This window comes from Notamacropus eugenii, chromosome 2 (assembly GCF_028372415.1).
Source record: "Notamacropus eugenii isolate mMacEug1 chromosome 2, mMacEug1.pri_v2, whole genome shotgun sequence".
Lineage (NCBI taxonomy): Eukaryota > Metazoa > Chordata > Mammalia > Diprotodontia > Macropodidae > Notamacropus > Notamacropus eugenii.
The window spans coordinates 130927399-130942865 of record NC_092873.1 but is presented as its reverse complement, the minus strand read 5'-3'; the positions used below and the strand labels follow the sequence as shown (position 1 = coordinate 130942865).

Here is a 15467-nt window from a genome sequence, read left to right as displayed (position 1 = left end):
ACATTATCTATTTCATACCCCCACACTGCTCTCTGTCTCTTATTTTTTCATAAATTGTTCACAAATTCCTAAGTGTGATAGCTAATATGTTCCAAGTTCTTCAAAGTTTCTTGCAATATCTCTTTTTATATTTAGGTAGTGTTTCCCTGTTGATTTTATATTGGTAAAAGTATATTGGTCTATGTCCAATTCCTGCCAGACTGCTTTCTAATTTTCTCAACATTTTTTTTACCAAATAATAAATTCTTATCCCTAAAACTTGTTTGTACACTTGTCAAATACAAGGTTGCTGTATTGATTTGCTGCTGTAAATTATATATCTACTCTGTCCCCTTAATCTATCTTTCTATTTCTTAACTAGGACAAGAGAGTTTTGACAATTGCTGCCTTCTGATATAGTTTAAGATCTAATACTGCTAAACTGCCTTCCTTTATGTTTTTTTCATTAGTTCCAAGACATTAGTTTTCCACAAAATGCACTCTTTTTCTGAACTTTCCTATAACATGTCTAACGCATTACAATCCTTCCAGTTACCTAGTTTTGAAACCAGGTTATATTCTTTGACTCTTCACATTCATTCACTCCATGTGTCCAGTCTTGTTTCTTCCTCCATAACATCTCTTTCATCCATCCTCTTCTCTAGGAACACCCAGTCATCACCCTAATTCAGGTTCATGTCACCTCTCACATGCTTTATTGGAGTACACTTCTAATTGGTCCCCTGTATCAGGTTTCATCCAAATCCAGTTCATACCCCACTGGTTCTCAATTACATATAGTATCAAAAAAGATCTCCTTTGCTTGACATTTAAATTTCTCCACAATGTGACCCCAACATACCTTTCCAGCCTTATTACGCATGACCCCTTACTACATATTCTATAGTTCAGCCCCTATGCAATTTTAAAAAACCTAAAAAGAATTTTTAAAAATATACCATGCCCAAGGCAGTAGTTCTGAGGAAACTCTACTCCCTTACCTCTCCACAGAGATCAAGGTAATCAGTAACTAGGTTACAAAAATATTTCTGCAGGGCAATGGATTAGTAAGAGTCTAATGTGAAATTTAAACTCAAAGTTCTTTGAGTTTGGGTCCAATTTTTGGGTAAACAATGTCTAGGTTTTTTGTTTTTTGTTTTTTTTTTGAATAATGGCTTTCAGGTAGTTAAATGATTTTCAAATTATGTCTCCTGGATCTTTTTTCCAGGTCAGTTATTTTTTCCAGTGAAATATTTCATATTGTCTTCTATTTCTCATTCTTTTGCATTTGTTTTATTGCTTCTTGATTTCTCATAAAGAAATTTGTTTCATCCTAATATTTAAGAAATTCTTTTCTTAAGTGAGCTTATACATTTGTCCAATTCTACTTCTTAAGGTGTTTTTTTCTTCAGTGAATTTTTGCACCTCTTTTAAAATATGACCAATTCAGTTTTTTAAGGCATTCTTCCCCTCATTGACTTTTTGAACCTCTTTTACCATTTGGCCTGCCTTATTTTTTAAGGTGTTATTTTCTTCAGTAATTTTGTGTGTGGGTTTCTTTTACCTAACTATTGACTCATTTTTCATGATTTTCTTCCATCACTCTCATTTTTCTTTCCAATTTTTTCCTCTACCTCTCTTACTTGATTTTCAAAATCCTTTTTGAACTCTTCCATGGCCTGACAACAACTCATATTTTTCTTGGAGGTTTTGAATGTAGGATCTTTGACTTTGCTATCTTCTTTTGAGTGTGTGTTTTGATCTTCCTTGTCACCACAGTAATTTTCTGTCATCAGATTTTTTTTCTGTTGTTTGTTCATTTTCCCAAGCTATTTCTTTTAACTCTTAGTTAAAGAGGGATCTGCTCCTAGGATGAATGCAGTGCTGAACCAAGCTCCAGTGATTTTGTGCAGCTATTTTCAGAGATATTTCTAGGGACCTGTCAATTTTCAGGTCTTCCAAATGGTATGATTTAAGGAGATGTTTTTAGTACTCTGCTGATTTGTGCTCTTGTCTGTGAGTAACCATTATCACTTTTTTTACCCTGGAATTTTGAGGTCTCATTGTGGCTTCAGGCTCTTGGGTGCTAGTGTTCCTCCTCACCCTGGGACTGCTACTCAGAACTGTGACCTGGATCCTAGTGTTAGTAAAGCAACAGAGTCCTGCCTCAGTGGTGGGAAAAGACCCCTGCTATCTCCTTCTGATCTGTTGTTTGATCCCCTTACCATGACTGAAAGCCCTGGAAGAAGCTCTTGTGGCTGCTGATTCATTCATTCCTAAGGCCTGCTCCTGGTTTGTTGGGGCCATGAGCATGCTAGAGTGCATTCTACTCTTATCCAGGTATGACAGACTTTTGCCACTGACCTTCTAATTTGTCACTGGCATCTGTAGGCTGAGAGGTCTGGAAACTACCACAGCTGCCGCTGATTCAGTAGCCCTGAGGACTCTTCTTGGTTTGTTGGGGCTAATATGTGCTAGCATAGCCTGTGTTGAACTGTGCTCCTCTTTCACCCTGGTACAACCTTTCCTGCCAACCTTCTAAGTTGTCTTGGCATGGAAAATTGTTTCACTCCATCTTTTTGTGGGATCTGCTGCTGTTAAATTTGTTTAGAGTAAGTTTTAAAAGATATTTGAAGGGGTTTGGGGGAGAGCTCATGTGAGTCCCTGGCTTTACTCCACCATCTTGCTTCCATTTCTAAAACCAACAGTTGTGATTAAAATTCATTATTTCACCTAATTCAGAATATTAACATCTAACGTTAAAATCATCATCATATCAGAATCAATTATTAATTAACATTAGATGTCATTAATCTGTTTTTTCCCTATACATTTTTTAAAAGTATAGGAATCATAGCTATGGAAAGTTTAACCTTGTATAATATTTTCTAAGGAAAGATATCAAATGGACAATATATAATGTGTGTGGAGTAAATAGAATCAAGTTTCTTCCTTTTTAAAAATAAAATAAACAAATCTTGAACATGTGAATTAAAAAAAAAAAAACTGAAGTTGTGTTTTTTTTCTGTCTTTAACTCAGGCTTGAAATGTGAAGTAAATATAGATGAATGTTTGTCAGTCCCATGCCTCAATGATGGAACTTGTACTGATGGTATCAGCCATTACACATGCCACTGCAAGGATGGGTTCATTGGCACTCACTGTGAAGCTAATGCAGTTGCATGTTTGTCGGATCCTTGTCTGCATGGAAGGTGGCTATTTTTTTCTATTATTAACTCTTGGGAAAGTATATTTAGCTGGCAATGTTTTAGATTTAATGTCAAGTGAAAGTTGATAAAGATAATTTTAATTATACTCTCCCATAAAATAGGAGCTCATGCACAGTTAAGATGACAGATGCTGCCTGTTTTAGTTAATGGAATATACTGATACATTAGCTCTCCTCTTCTTTTATTTCTGTTCATTAGCATAAAGTCATTTTCAATAATTGTAAATTAATAAGGCTTTAATTCCTTTAAAGAGACTTTCCCAGAATTACAGAGCAAGTAGGTAGAATGTAGTATTTTTTGTTTGGTTTGGTTGTTATTAGGTCCTTTCTTTACCTTAACACTACAATGATTCAATTAATACCTGCTTAAACAGATTCTAGTTCTGTCCTTTTAACATAAATAGAATTTGTTTCTAGGGAATTTTACATATCAAATAGAACTTGATAAGAGATTTCTGTCCCTCCTCAGAGGGAGATCTTGAGAAAGCTGTAAATCATGGGGTATGTATGTTAGAGAAGGAAAGGGATAGTTGGTTGTCATTCCTCTGAAGCAATTGATGTAGCTGCTGAGGAAATCTTCCTGAGCATTTGAATGCCCATTTCTCCATACACCTGTGCCACAGTTACACAGAAACGTGTATCATGCTCTAAGTAAGGTATAGCGTTTTCATATAACTCAACCACAACACTTCCTTTCATAGAATTGCAGGGTGAGTAGGACACAGGTAGCTCACTGTCAGCTTGGTTATTTGACAAGGTTCCTAGGATGTTTTTATTTCTATACCTTACCTCAATGCATTTATTAATATTTTTTTCAGTCTGCCATTAGCATAGGGAATAAGGAAGCCTTGGATGTTAGCTAATTATTTAGGCAGTAGTAGTACTAGTAGTAGTGGTATGTAGTATACATAGTGCCTACTTCATCCTAGATACTATGCTAAATCCTCTACAAATAATCTCATTTGACCCATACAACAACTTTGGAAAATAGGTGCCATTGTATAAATTACTATTTTATAGAAAAGGCAGCTGGGGCAAATGAATAGAGCATAAGGGACTTCTTTAAAGTCATACAGCTTGAGATCAGATTTGAACTGTGGTCATCCTGACTCCAGATCTAGCACTTTGTTCACTGTGTCACCTAGCCCCAACTCATTAGAGGTAAGGAAAAAGGCTATGAAGTAGAGAGAAGCCTTAATACTATCAGGAGAAAGGAAGAGAGTGGAGAGAAGTAGCTTGTAAGATCTAGAGCAGAAAAGGAAAATGGAGACTCATTTAATTGTGACAATTAAAAATTTTATATTGAGTCAACAATGAGAAAACCAATGATATTAATGGAAGATTTATTCTATATTCCAGATGCATAGATTTCATTGATGAATACAAATGTTCTTGTGAAGCTGGATGGACAAGCTCAAGATGTGAGATCAATATAAATGTATGTTTTCTAAATTCATTATTTTTTATGAGATAGTGGGAGAAGAGTCACTTGGAGCTAATTTAAAACCCAGTAACAGTGACCTAGTGCTGAATTTATTAAATAAAACTACTTATTATCAATTTCAAAGTCCTTCACTGGTAGTCTTGCTATCAGAATTCAATGAATTCCTTAAAATCATTCCTCAGTTCCTTATTATTCTCAACTTTACTTATTTTCACAATATTCCAGGGAATTTGAGGGTTCCCCATACCCAATATCCACTTATATTCTTTCTATATTTTTTAGACTGCTACATCCTTGATGAAGTCTTCACATCTTTGGTGAATGTCAAAAATGATTGAGAATTAGTCACCACATAGCTGGAAAAAAACAACAACAATATATCTTTTCCTAAGATACTGTTAGTTCTAACATACCTATGTCATATAGTTATCATGAGGATGGAAAGAGACAATAAGAACATGAAACCATTTTAAATTACAAGCATTTCAATAAAGGATTAATATAGTCCTACTACATGTTACCACTATGTTATACACTAGAGATAAAAACATTGTCCTTTTCCTCATGAATCTTATGACCTGAATATGGATTAATATGTACACAATATAAAATAATTTATGTATGAGAGAAATACGTGTGTACACACATATATCTATATATGTATCAAAATATAAATGTACTGCAAAAGGTCAAAATATAGCATTTTTATTAGTGTAAATAATTAAAGAATATAACAAACATTTGGAGTCATGAAGATGAGTTAAAGTTCCGCCTCACACTTACTGTCTCTGTGACTCTGAGAAAGTCATGTAACTTTTCTGTGCCTCACAGTGTTATTATGAAAATCAAGTGAAATGGTATATGCAAAGTGTTTTTAAAACTTTAAAGTGCTATATAAATGATAGTTATTATTTTTTAAGGAAATTGTTACGCAACATCTATGATGGGAACCCATGTACTTCATGAGAGATTTGTTTACAATGATAAAAAGAAATATCAAAATTTTAAATGTTTCTGCCACCTCCTAACACCACACTACCACGTGGAGATAGGAAGACAGAGAGAGAATCAATATGTTTACGTGTTTGTTGGGAACTCTACTTGGTTATGTACTAATGATGAATTAGGAGATGCCATAGAAACTTCATCATCTTTGTTGGATTTGAAGGGAACTCTGAGAATTAATATAATGTATCAGCCACTTTGTTTCTCTCTAATATCAAAAGATAGCAGTAACAAAGGTATTAAAATGAAAGAAAAGGGTAATGCTGAAGAGATAATTATGTACTCCAAAGATCTCTTAAAATCAAATTAAATAACTGTGGAAATGTTTTCTTGTTGTTAACTTCATGTTAACATGTTCTGTTAACATTCCATTTACAATTATTATGAGCACTAAGCAGATTTTTCTTTGAAGTCATTTGGTTGGAGATATCACTACCTCCACCATACTCCCCCCTGAAGTAAGAGGGAAAAATAAAGTTGGACATTTTTAGCTTAACTGCCAAGAAAACATCACCAGGGGTAATGCAAAATTCTAAATGGGAACAAATGTTCCAATGCAAAAAAGACACTTGCTGTGCACTCGTTTCATTAATCATACAGAACATGACACGGAAGAACCTGGAAAAAGCTGGCCATTCTGATGAGGAGCTAATGGACCGCTTAAGTAAGTTCTGCTGACTAGTTCATTCAGATTCAAACTCTCTCTTCCACCTCTACTTTCAGCTTCACATGGGTATCATTTATCGGCCAAAGCTACCAAAATATACTCTGAAGAGGACTGAAAAGTTTTATAGCCATGACAAAATCCCCAGGAATTTGGAATATTTGGAAATTCAGGCAATTGGAGATAAATATGTATGAGAATTTAGTAGCCCAAAGCAGTTAATTTTCATGTTCTATATTTTTCAAATGAATGATGAGGTTTTTTTCCTTTTTTTTATTTGGTAGCAAGAGTGAAAGAAAAGGAGAGTACAATCATCCTCCCCCCCCCACCATAATCACATTTACCTTTACTCAGTTTCCTCAAAGCATATAACTGATAGCTCAAAGAAGTAAAGTGAGAATGTTTGTGAATCTACCTCTGTTCCATTTCTTTTTATCCTAAATTGAACTTTTATAAGTTACTTTATTTTGTCTTTATTGAAAGAGATAATCTTAAGTGAGAACATTAAGAAGTGATGAATAGTTCTTTAAAAGTGAAGCAGAAAGAGACAATAAAAAGATATTCATCAGAGATGGTATCTAGAAATACATATTATTTTTCAGTTAGTAGCCTGGCTTTTAGGGTAGCAGTCAGCATACGGGCTTGAAATTTCATACAATTGCATGGCAGAGTGATAGGGATTTTTTCAAATAAGAAAGATTGCATGGCTTTTTAGCCATTGTCATGTCATTAAAATCAACGAGAAGAAGATTAGTTAATAATTGAAAATGGCAGGTGTGTATATAGCAAAGTTTTGCAAGGACCTTTGCTAGATGGCTTATTGCCTCAACTGATCTTCACAACAAACCTAAAGGCATTCTTATATTCTCATTATATTGATGAAGAAATCAAGGCACAGAGAGTTTAAATCATTTTTTCCAAGAGACAACAATTAAACATCATCCTAATTTTGAGTCCTGTGTGCTTTTCCCAGTATATCATAGCCTCTCTATCAAAAAAGAATTAGCCTCCGAGTCTTAAGATTTCTATTCACTTGAGAGAAGAATTGGGATGTAAGACATATAACCATTAGTCGTACATTTCTCCTTACATAAAATAAAGTCCAGTTCTTTGTGTTTCTACATTTAGTTATTCAAGTATTATGTCAGAGATTTTTCAAGTTACGAGTATAAAAAAATGAAATAATTCCTGTTCTCTCAGAGCTTACGTTCTTAAGAAGAAAAGAAGTACATATAAATAAGCATGTAGCGTAAGAATAAACTAAATAAAAACGAATACATAATTAAGTATTTCATTAATGCTCATATTAGAGGACACAAGCAGCTTAGGAAAATAAAACAGAGCATGCAGAAGGTGATGCTGGAGGTGCAGCTTATACTTACCTCTATTCTATTTCATTCAAATATTCCATTCATTCTGTAGTGAAAAAAATGCTTTGGATTTGGAGACGGATGATTTTGCTATAAATTCTTACCCTCCTATTTTAAACCTATGTAACTTTGCATATTGCTTAATGTCTCTGAGTCTGTTTTCTGTATCTGTATATTGGGGATGGGGTGACTAGATAACTTCATAAGGTTCTTTCCATTTATCAATGCTAGAATCTTAATAACTTAAATAAAGTAAGAAAAATAATTCCTATTTGCCTATATATTTTAACTGATATAATCAAACAGATATTTATGATAATAGTGACGATTGACCATTGTCTAATGGTGGCAATAAAGAAGTATTTTCCTTGCAATAATCCTGAAAACTCTGTAGCATAAGCATTATTATGTGCTTTTTATGGACAAAATAGTACTAGTAGAGAATTTTATGACTAATTCAAGGTCTTGTCCCTAAAAAGGGTCAACGGTAGGATTTGAATTTAAATCTTTATCCTGAGAGTTCGGTGATCTTTCATATTAAAATTCACCAAGCAAATTTTTAACAATGGAGCAAATCCATATTCATTATTGAAACACCAACATCATGTTACTACATAATTTATCTCCAAAAAATTGAACAGTTTACTGAATTTAGCTCAAATGCTTGTGATTCAAAACTAAATTGTATGATAAGAGCAGTAACCATTTTATATAGGCTGGAATAGTTTCTCTTTAAGAGGTCAAGGAGACCATCTTGAAGATTTGCTTGGTTTTGAGGACTAGGACTTTAATTGCTGTCATTACTTACATTTCCAATGAAGCAAAAGAATCCCTAGCATGGGTTGCTGGTTCACAGGTGACTTAGCAGAATCACTTTCTGGTATGGTATCTTTATGACCTGACGTTTCTGTCATGGTGAATGCAAAGGCAGAGGAGGGCAGGTACAAATTTCAGTTAATATATGTGTCACTTTTAAACTCAGAAGAATTTTTTTTTCTGTAATGTTTCATAGCAGTCCAATCCCAAATTCAAAACCTTAAACGGTCCTGAATTGGAATTTACATAGACAAAGAAGATTTTCAGAAAATTTTACCCAATTTATATGACTGTTGCCTTTTTCATGGTGTTGTTGACTAAACAGGGCAGAATGAGAAGGAAGGAAATTTTAGAACTTGTCATAGTTTTATCAGAAGCATCATCTTTCCAATTGAAAGGTCAAGTAGGTGTTATAGAATGAAATGAAAATGGAAAATAAAAGGGTTCAAGAAGAAATTCTTCCTCTCCTATTTGTCACCCACAACTCACACTAGAAAAGCTTCTAAATCACAAGGACATGAAGGCATTAAGATAATAATGTCTCTAATGGTACCACTGGCATTCTATCCTGATATTCTCCACCTTTATCTTCTACTCACTTCATGGAATATATGTTCCCAAATGTGGAGAATTTATCAAGGGTTGGGTACGTTGATGGACCAAGAACATTCTTAAGTTCACTCTTCTCTTTAGCTCCCTCTTCCCCAGAATTTGAAGGATTTTATTTATTTTAGATTATTGAAATAACTTTAATGAGTGGTCGTCTGGAAAGCACTTTATTATATTAAGTAGAGAGGTAAAGCAACATTGCAGAAATAATGATGAAAACAGAGCAATTTCCTTTTTGATTTATGGAACTAGGACAGATCAAGAACTTTAAATGACAATTTGATTTTCTCTAAAAGAAATTGCTTTTGTGTTTTCCATTAAGTCCCCTAATTAATTTAGTAAAAACAAAAATCTTTCTAAACCCAAGAGAAAGAACTTTTGGCATTCTGGAATCTATCCACGTCTTCCTATGGGATATATAATTCAATTAGTTTATGTAATGCTTTCTAATAAATCATTCTACATATGCCCAGCTGTAGAACTGATAGGAAAACATATTGTTTCATACAACTCCCCATGGAACTTTGCATCTCCATTCTGTAAAAATAACTGCAGTACCTCCAGGTAATCTCCTAAGTGCCCTTGGTCATCCTCAAGGAGTTTACCTTTTCAGCAAAGGTAAAACAAATACATAAAAAGTATTTAATTTTTGAAAATCTAAGTCATTTAGTTTAAGCCACTTCGGGAACTATAACAAAGGATCACATCTGGGCTCTAGGCCTGATTTGGGATTCTACACTCAAGGGAAAAATCCATTTCTTATTGAAAATGACACTCATTAAACGCTGGTAATTTTGACAAACTGTTAATTTACCACTGGCTTTACATGACTGGAATACTATGGCTTGTACATTAGCCCTGTCAGTATGATTTGTAATTGTTGTGTTAACACTTTGGAAAAAGTCACTAACTGTTTGTAAGCGTAAATACCATCAATTAATGATAGTTCTAGAAAAATTATCACTTTTCAGGTTATGATGTAAAAGGGGTATTCCATGTTTGTATATGGTAATGAGCAGTGTGTATATAATTACTTGAGACACCAGAGTGCAATAGATTCAAATTAGGAAACTTGCACCAAGAAATGCTGAGTAGCAATATTTCTTCTTGAATTAGCAAAGGGGAAAAAAAAGTATTTTTGGAACACAGTTTAAGTGTAGGTTGCTTTAAAAGAAGTTCTGGTATAAATCTATATGTAAAGTGCTAAGAAAAAAGAGGTTCATATATTATTCAGGTTTAGATAAAATAAATTTGTGACATTCATTATATTATATTCAGAGTGCTTTCTGAAATTTTGTATGACACATACAACTTTTAAACATGTCCCATGCATGGTACAGCAGAAAAAAAAAAAAACATTGGAGTTGAATTATGAGACCAAGATTCAAATCTTTCCTGTTGATTTCTTCATGCTGTGTTATCCTGGTCAGTCACTTGACATTTCTTTTGCTAAGTTGTTTTTTTCCTATGCAAAATAAAAAGATTAGAGAGGATGCCTTTTAAGGTTTATTCCAACCCTAAATATATATGATTCTTTGTTTTTGTTGTAGAAATAACATATCCATATTAAAAAATAGAGATAAAAATAGAGATCCCAATTTAGGTAACTAGTCATTTATGAAGTAAAAAGAGAAGAAATTTACTTTGACCCTTCATCAGAAGTGGGAACTTTAAAGAGGAGGTTAAATATGAGCTATGCCTTCAAGGATAGATAGGATGAAAAAGTGCAAATACTTAAAGGGAATAGACACAAATTTATATTTTTCAAAATAAGTATGTTTATGATTTATAATTAATCATAATTATCAGTTGGGGCTTTGGGAATATGATTTACAGTACTGGACTTAGAATTGGTTTCAAGTCTTACCTATAACATTAGCTCCGAGAACATGGGCAAGTCGCCTCAACTCTGTGAGCCTCAGGAGGATAATGATATAATATATGTAACTTTAAGTATTATATAAATAAATGATGGTGGTGGTGGTGGTGGTGGTGGGGAACATTGTAGAGGTAAAGGAGAAGAATTGTTGTAATAGAGATTGTTGTAGTAGAGAAAGAAGCAGGACTTGAAGTATTGGTGATCTAGGTTCAGATCTTCCCTCTGACACTGGCAGTGCGATGTTGGACAAGTAGTTTAAGGACATGCTATCATTCAGAATTCTAGAAAAATCTCTAAGGATATACCTTTTTAGAAAAATACTCAATCTGCATTGATGAAGGGAATTTCCTCAATGGGGACCTCATGTCAATGAATTCAGAGGTCTGGATTTTTCCCTCCTCCCTTCCAAAAGAGTTGTTGCTTTCATTCATTCATGTCGACTCTTTCTGACTCTATTTAGGGTTTCCTTTGCAAAGATACTTAAGTGGCTTGACATTTCCTTCTCTAGTCATTTTACAGATGAGGAAAAAGCAGCAAAGTTAAGTGACTTGTCCAGGGTCACACAGCTAGTAAGTATCGGAGGTCTTATTTGAACTCAGGTCCTCCCAACTCCAGGACTGGAGCTCTATCCACTGTCCCATGTACCTACCTTACTAGTACTGTACTTGGGGAGGAAGGGGCATCGGGGTGCAAGGGTGAGATGGGAATCTGAAAACTGAGATTGAGGCTTGCTCTGGAGCTTATAGTATCAGATCATTGCTTGAGGTGCTGGGAGTTTGATTTTCAAGACCAGTATGTGTCCAGGTGGTAACTAGACAGTTATATTATGCATAGAGGGAACTTAACAAATGCTCATTAAGCTAGACTCTGAGCGACTTTATAGGCTTAATACAGCTATATTTGGCCTTTTGTATGATATGATTTTGGGGGCCTTTGCAGGTATGAATATGTTTTCCATGAAAATTTTAAACAGGCCTCTTCTGAGTAATCTTACTGTCTAACATTTCTGGACTGTTACAAATTATGACAAATTCCTTTCTATAATGGATTTTCTCTAGTAAATGTAAGCCATGGAGAGGTTCCAGTAATCCACTTTAACATTCACTGATTTTAATGTACTGCTAAATTTTAGATATTCTAATGATTTCTTTAGTAAATTACATATTTTCCTTTGTTATATACACATACATACATATATAATTGTACATAAAGAGTTGTCAGTAGTTGTATATGTATATTTTTACATAAACATTTTACTAAGTATATGCAAAATAAATAGGTTCATAAGGATCTTGGCCAAAAATTATGAGCAGAAATTTACTATCAATAACATGAAAAAAGGCAGGGAAACTTTCCACCTAGACATCCCATCAATACTTCATGCTCAGCATTCATGAAATCAAACCCTAACTTCTCTGTTTCTGTTATGGCCCCACCACCCACCAAATCAACAAGAATAGAGACCTTAGAATCATATTTCTTCCTTCCCTTTACCCTTACTCCCCTTCCTATCCCCCCCGACACAATTATTTTCCAAGACCACTAAATTCTTCCTATGCAATATATCTCATAAGCAGTTAGGTGGTGCAGGAGATATAACACTGGGGCCTAGAGTCAGGAAGATGAGTTAAAATTTGGCCTTAGACACTTACTTGATATGTGACCCTGGTCAAGTCACTTTACATTTGCCTCAGTTTCCTCATCTGTAAATGAGGATTATAATTACCCCTCCCTCCTAGAGTTGTTATGAGAATTAAATGAGATAACATTTTTAAAACATTTAGGCCAGTGCCTTGCACAAAGTAAGTGCTATATAAATGTTCATTATTATAATTATTACATCCTGAGAAATATCCTTGTTCCTGTTGTCCTAGTTAAGGCCCTCATTTCTACAATTTAAGAATCCAGCAATAATAACCTAACTGGTATCCTACTTCCAGTGTCATAGAAATCATAAATTTAGAGCTGAAAGGGACCTTAAGGTCAGCCACTCAAGCCCACCCCAAACTCCACATCCTCCAAAGATTAAAAGCAAAAATTAAAAAAAAAATTAAGCTTAGTAGCTTAGCATAGTCCTGACACCTATGAAATGATCACTGATTGATTGATCGATCACATGACTTGCCCAAATTGCAGAGCTGGGATTCAAACTGAGGTTCCTGGACTTAAAATCTAGTCCTTTTTTCACTCTACTCTACTTTGTTGTTTTTTATTGTTTTTCCTCTAGTTTATCTTACACAACACTCAAAGATTTATTAAATAAAGTCTCAAACTCTAGTGCCAAAGTCTGACCCGGCGTACCTTTTCAAATCATAAATCCTACTTTTCCGTTTCTTATATCCAATGCTTCAGAAACATGAAATTCAAAATATTCCATCTCATGATTTCTTACTTCTGTTCCTTTCTTCACCTGCCCCCAGCCCCTCACTCTTCCCTATGCTTGGAATGTCTTCCATCCTTGGCCTAGTTGTTTTCTTATGATTTTTTAGAGCCCTGATAAAATGTTCTCTCTTACACAAAGCTTTCTGTGATCCCTGCTCCCTACTACACCTCAAATATTTCTTCCTCCTCTGAAATCTCATTGCTGTGAATGTCCTATGCACTTATCATACCCCACTGGCTATTATGTTTATCTGTATATGTTCCCTTTCAAAACTTCTTGCAGTCAAGGGACTTTTATATTATGTCTTTATCTTCTTAATCCTTAATACAATTCCTTGATCATAGTTAAGTGATCTATCAATATTTAATGAACAAATAATTGAGTAATATGATCAATTTTTAATTCATTCTTTTAGGACTGTGTCTCAGCTCATTGTATGAATGGTGGCTCTTGTAAAGATTTGGTCAATGGATTTGTATGTGTTTGCCCAATTGGATTCACTGGTGAAACCTGCGAAGAGGATATTGATATCTGTGGGGTTCCCACAATGGACTTAGCCCACTGTTTTAATGGAGGAATATGTGTTGATGGACCTGGACCAACTTTCTTCTGCAGGTCAGTTGTTTTGTTTATCATTGAAATGGGAAATGCATTTAATAATTGAAGAAAATATGCTTTAAATGCAAAGTTTGAGAAGCTGCAGTACTATAAGAATCCCAGAAAAGATATACATGGTATAATATTTAAAAAAAAATAAAATAGAACTAGAAATCTGAATTCATTATTAAACTCTGCATGGAGAATGAAAGTCATTCATATTAAGAGAAGAAATACTACTTTAATGCTTGATTGAGGTATCAATTATCTCTATGGGCAAATCTATGTATGTTATAAAATGGCTCACTGATTGGTTCAGTTGGGGAAAAAATGATGTATTTTGAATCCTTTCTTTGTCCAAAAAGCAGTTTACATTTCCTTTTTCTGTCCTGTGGTACAATCCCTTAGCCTGTCCCTTCTCTAGACCCTTACTCTATATGCATCCTCTTTGCTCCTGACCTCCTAGGCTATACACTTTCAATTTCCTGGATTAGGGGTATCAATCTGTCTCCCTATTACCTCTGAGGTAGAAAAATCTTTGGAAGATACTTAAGCTGGGTGCTGTCTATTCTTACCTAAGAGGTAGGATTTCCTGAGCTGTTCTGATCCTGGAGTTTCTGAAATGCTCTACTGAATGGAAGGAAAAGAAGGGGAAATAGGAGATGCAGGGAAAGCCTAATGTAATGATAACCCAAATATGGGCAGCATTGGAAGGCATTTGTGGACTCTTCTTAGGTGTCCCATTCTGGTCAAAATGAATGAATTATTGGTTCTCCAGACCAATTCTCTTACCGTCCATGGAAAAGGCCTTCAATCAAAGTTGAAAAGATTGTTTCAAAAACAGAAGTTACAAGTCAGTGCTTTTCAACCAAGTAAACAAGACAGTGTTCCTTACCTCATGAATGGAATATAAATGGAAGATTTGTTTGCTCAAAAATGTTTCTGTGTTAAACCAAAAAGAAAAAAAAAAAACTTGTCTGAAAGTCACACTAAGAATCTGAATTAAACTTGCAAATGTATGAGGTTATAGAGAAAAATAAAACTATTGCACTTCATATAAATCTGTTAAGCTTACATATGTGTAGAATGATTTCTATGAACTTAGTGCATTATCCCTTAAACTCCTCAGTTTTTAAAAGTATTATTAGCCACTTACCAATGACTTAGGGAAAAGTGAAAGAAAACTTCAAAATCCTAAGCTATTAAAAAAAACTTTCTGTGCACATAAGGCAGTGCATATAGCTTTAGTGATTCACATAAAATGGTCTCATAAAAATAAAGCAATTTTATTTTTAATAATACTGATCTTAAGAAGTAAAAGGACAATGAATAATCACAATTGATGGGCCAATTCCTCTGTGGAAAGGGGAGCTTTGCAGCCTACAGAAAAATTATAATTAGTTATCAAAGCCTATTCATTCTGGAAGACACACATTTTTATGCCTTTCAAGGTGCATTTAAAAACATTTGCTTTAGAAAATAGTTTCATGGA

General features: G+C 34.3%; 1 protein-coding gene across 1 annotated transcript in view; it reads left to right on the top strand.

Annotated features, from left to right (window-relative positions):
* Positions 1-15031, top strand: part of LOC140526378 (cubilin homolog) — an 82851-nt gene extending 67820 nt beyond the window's left edge. The window contains exons 2-5 of the mRNA XM_072642561.1: positions 3020-3191; positions 4568-4646; positions 13794-13993; positions 14711-15031. Coding sequence (XP_072498662.1) covers positions 13815-13993; positions 14711-14888 — 357 coding nt within the window. The 5' untranslated portion in view covers positions 3020-3191; positions 4568-4646; positions 13794-13814 and the 3' untranslated portion in view covers positions 14889-15031. The remainder of the gene's footprint in view (positions 1-3019; positions 3192-4567; positions 4647-13793; positions 13994-14710) is intronic.
* The last annotated feature ends 436 nt before the right edge of the window (positions 15032-15467 follow it).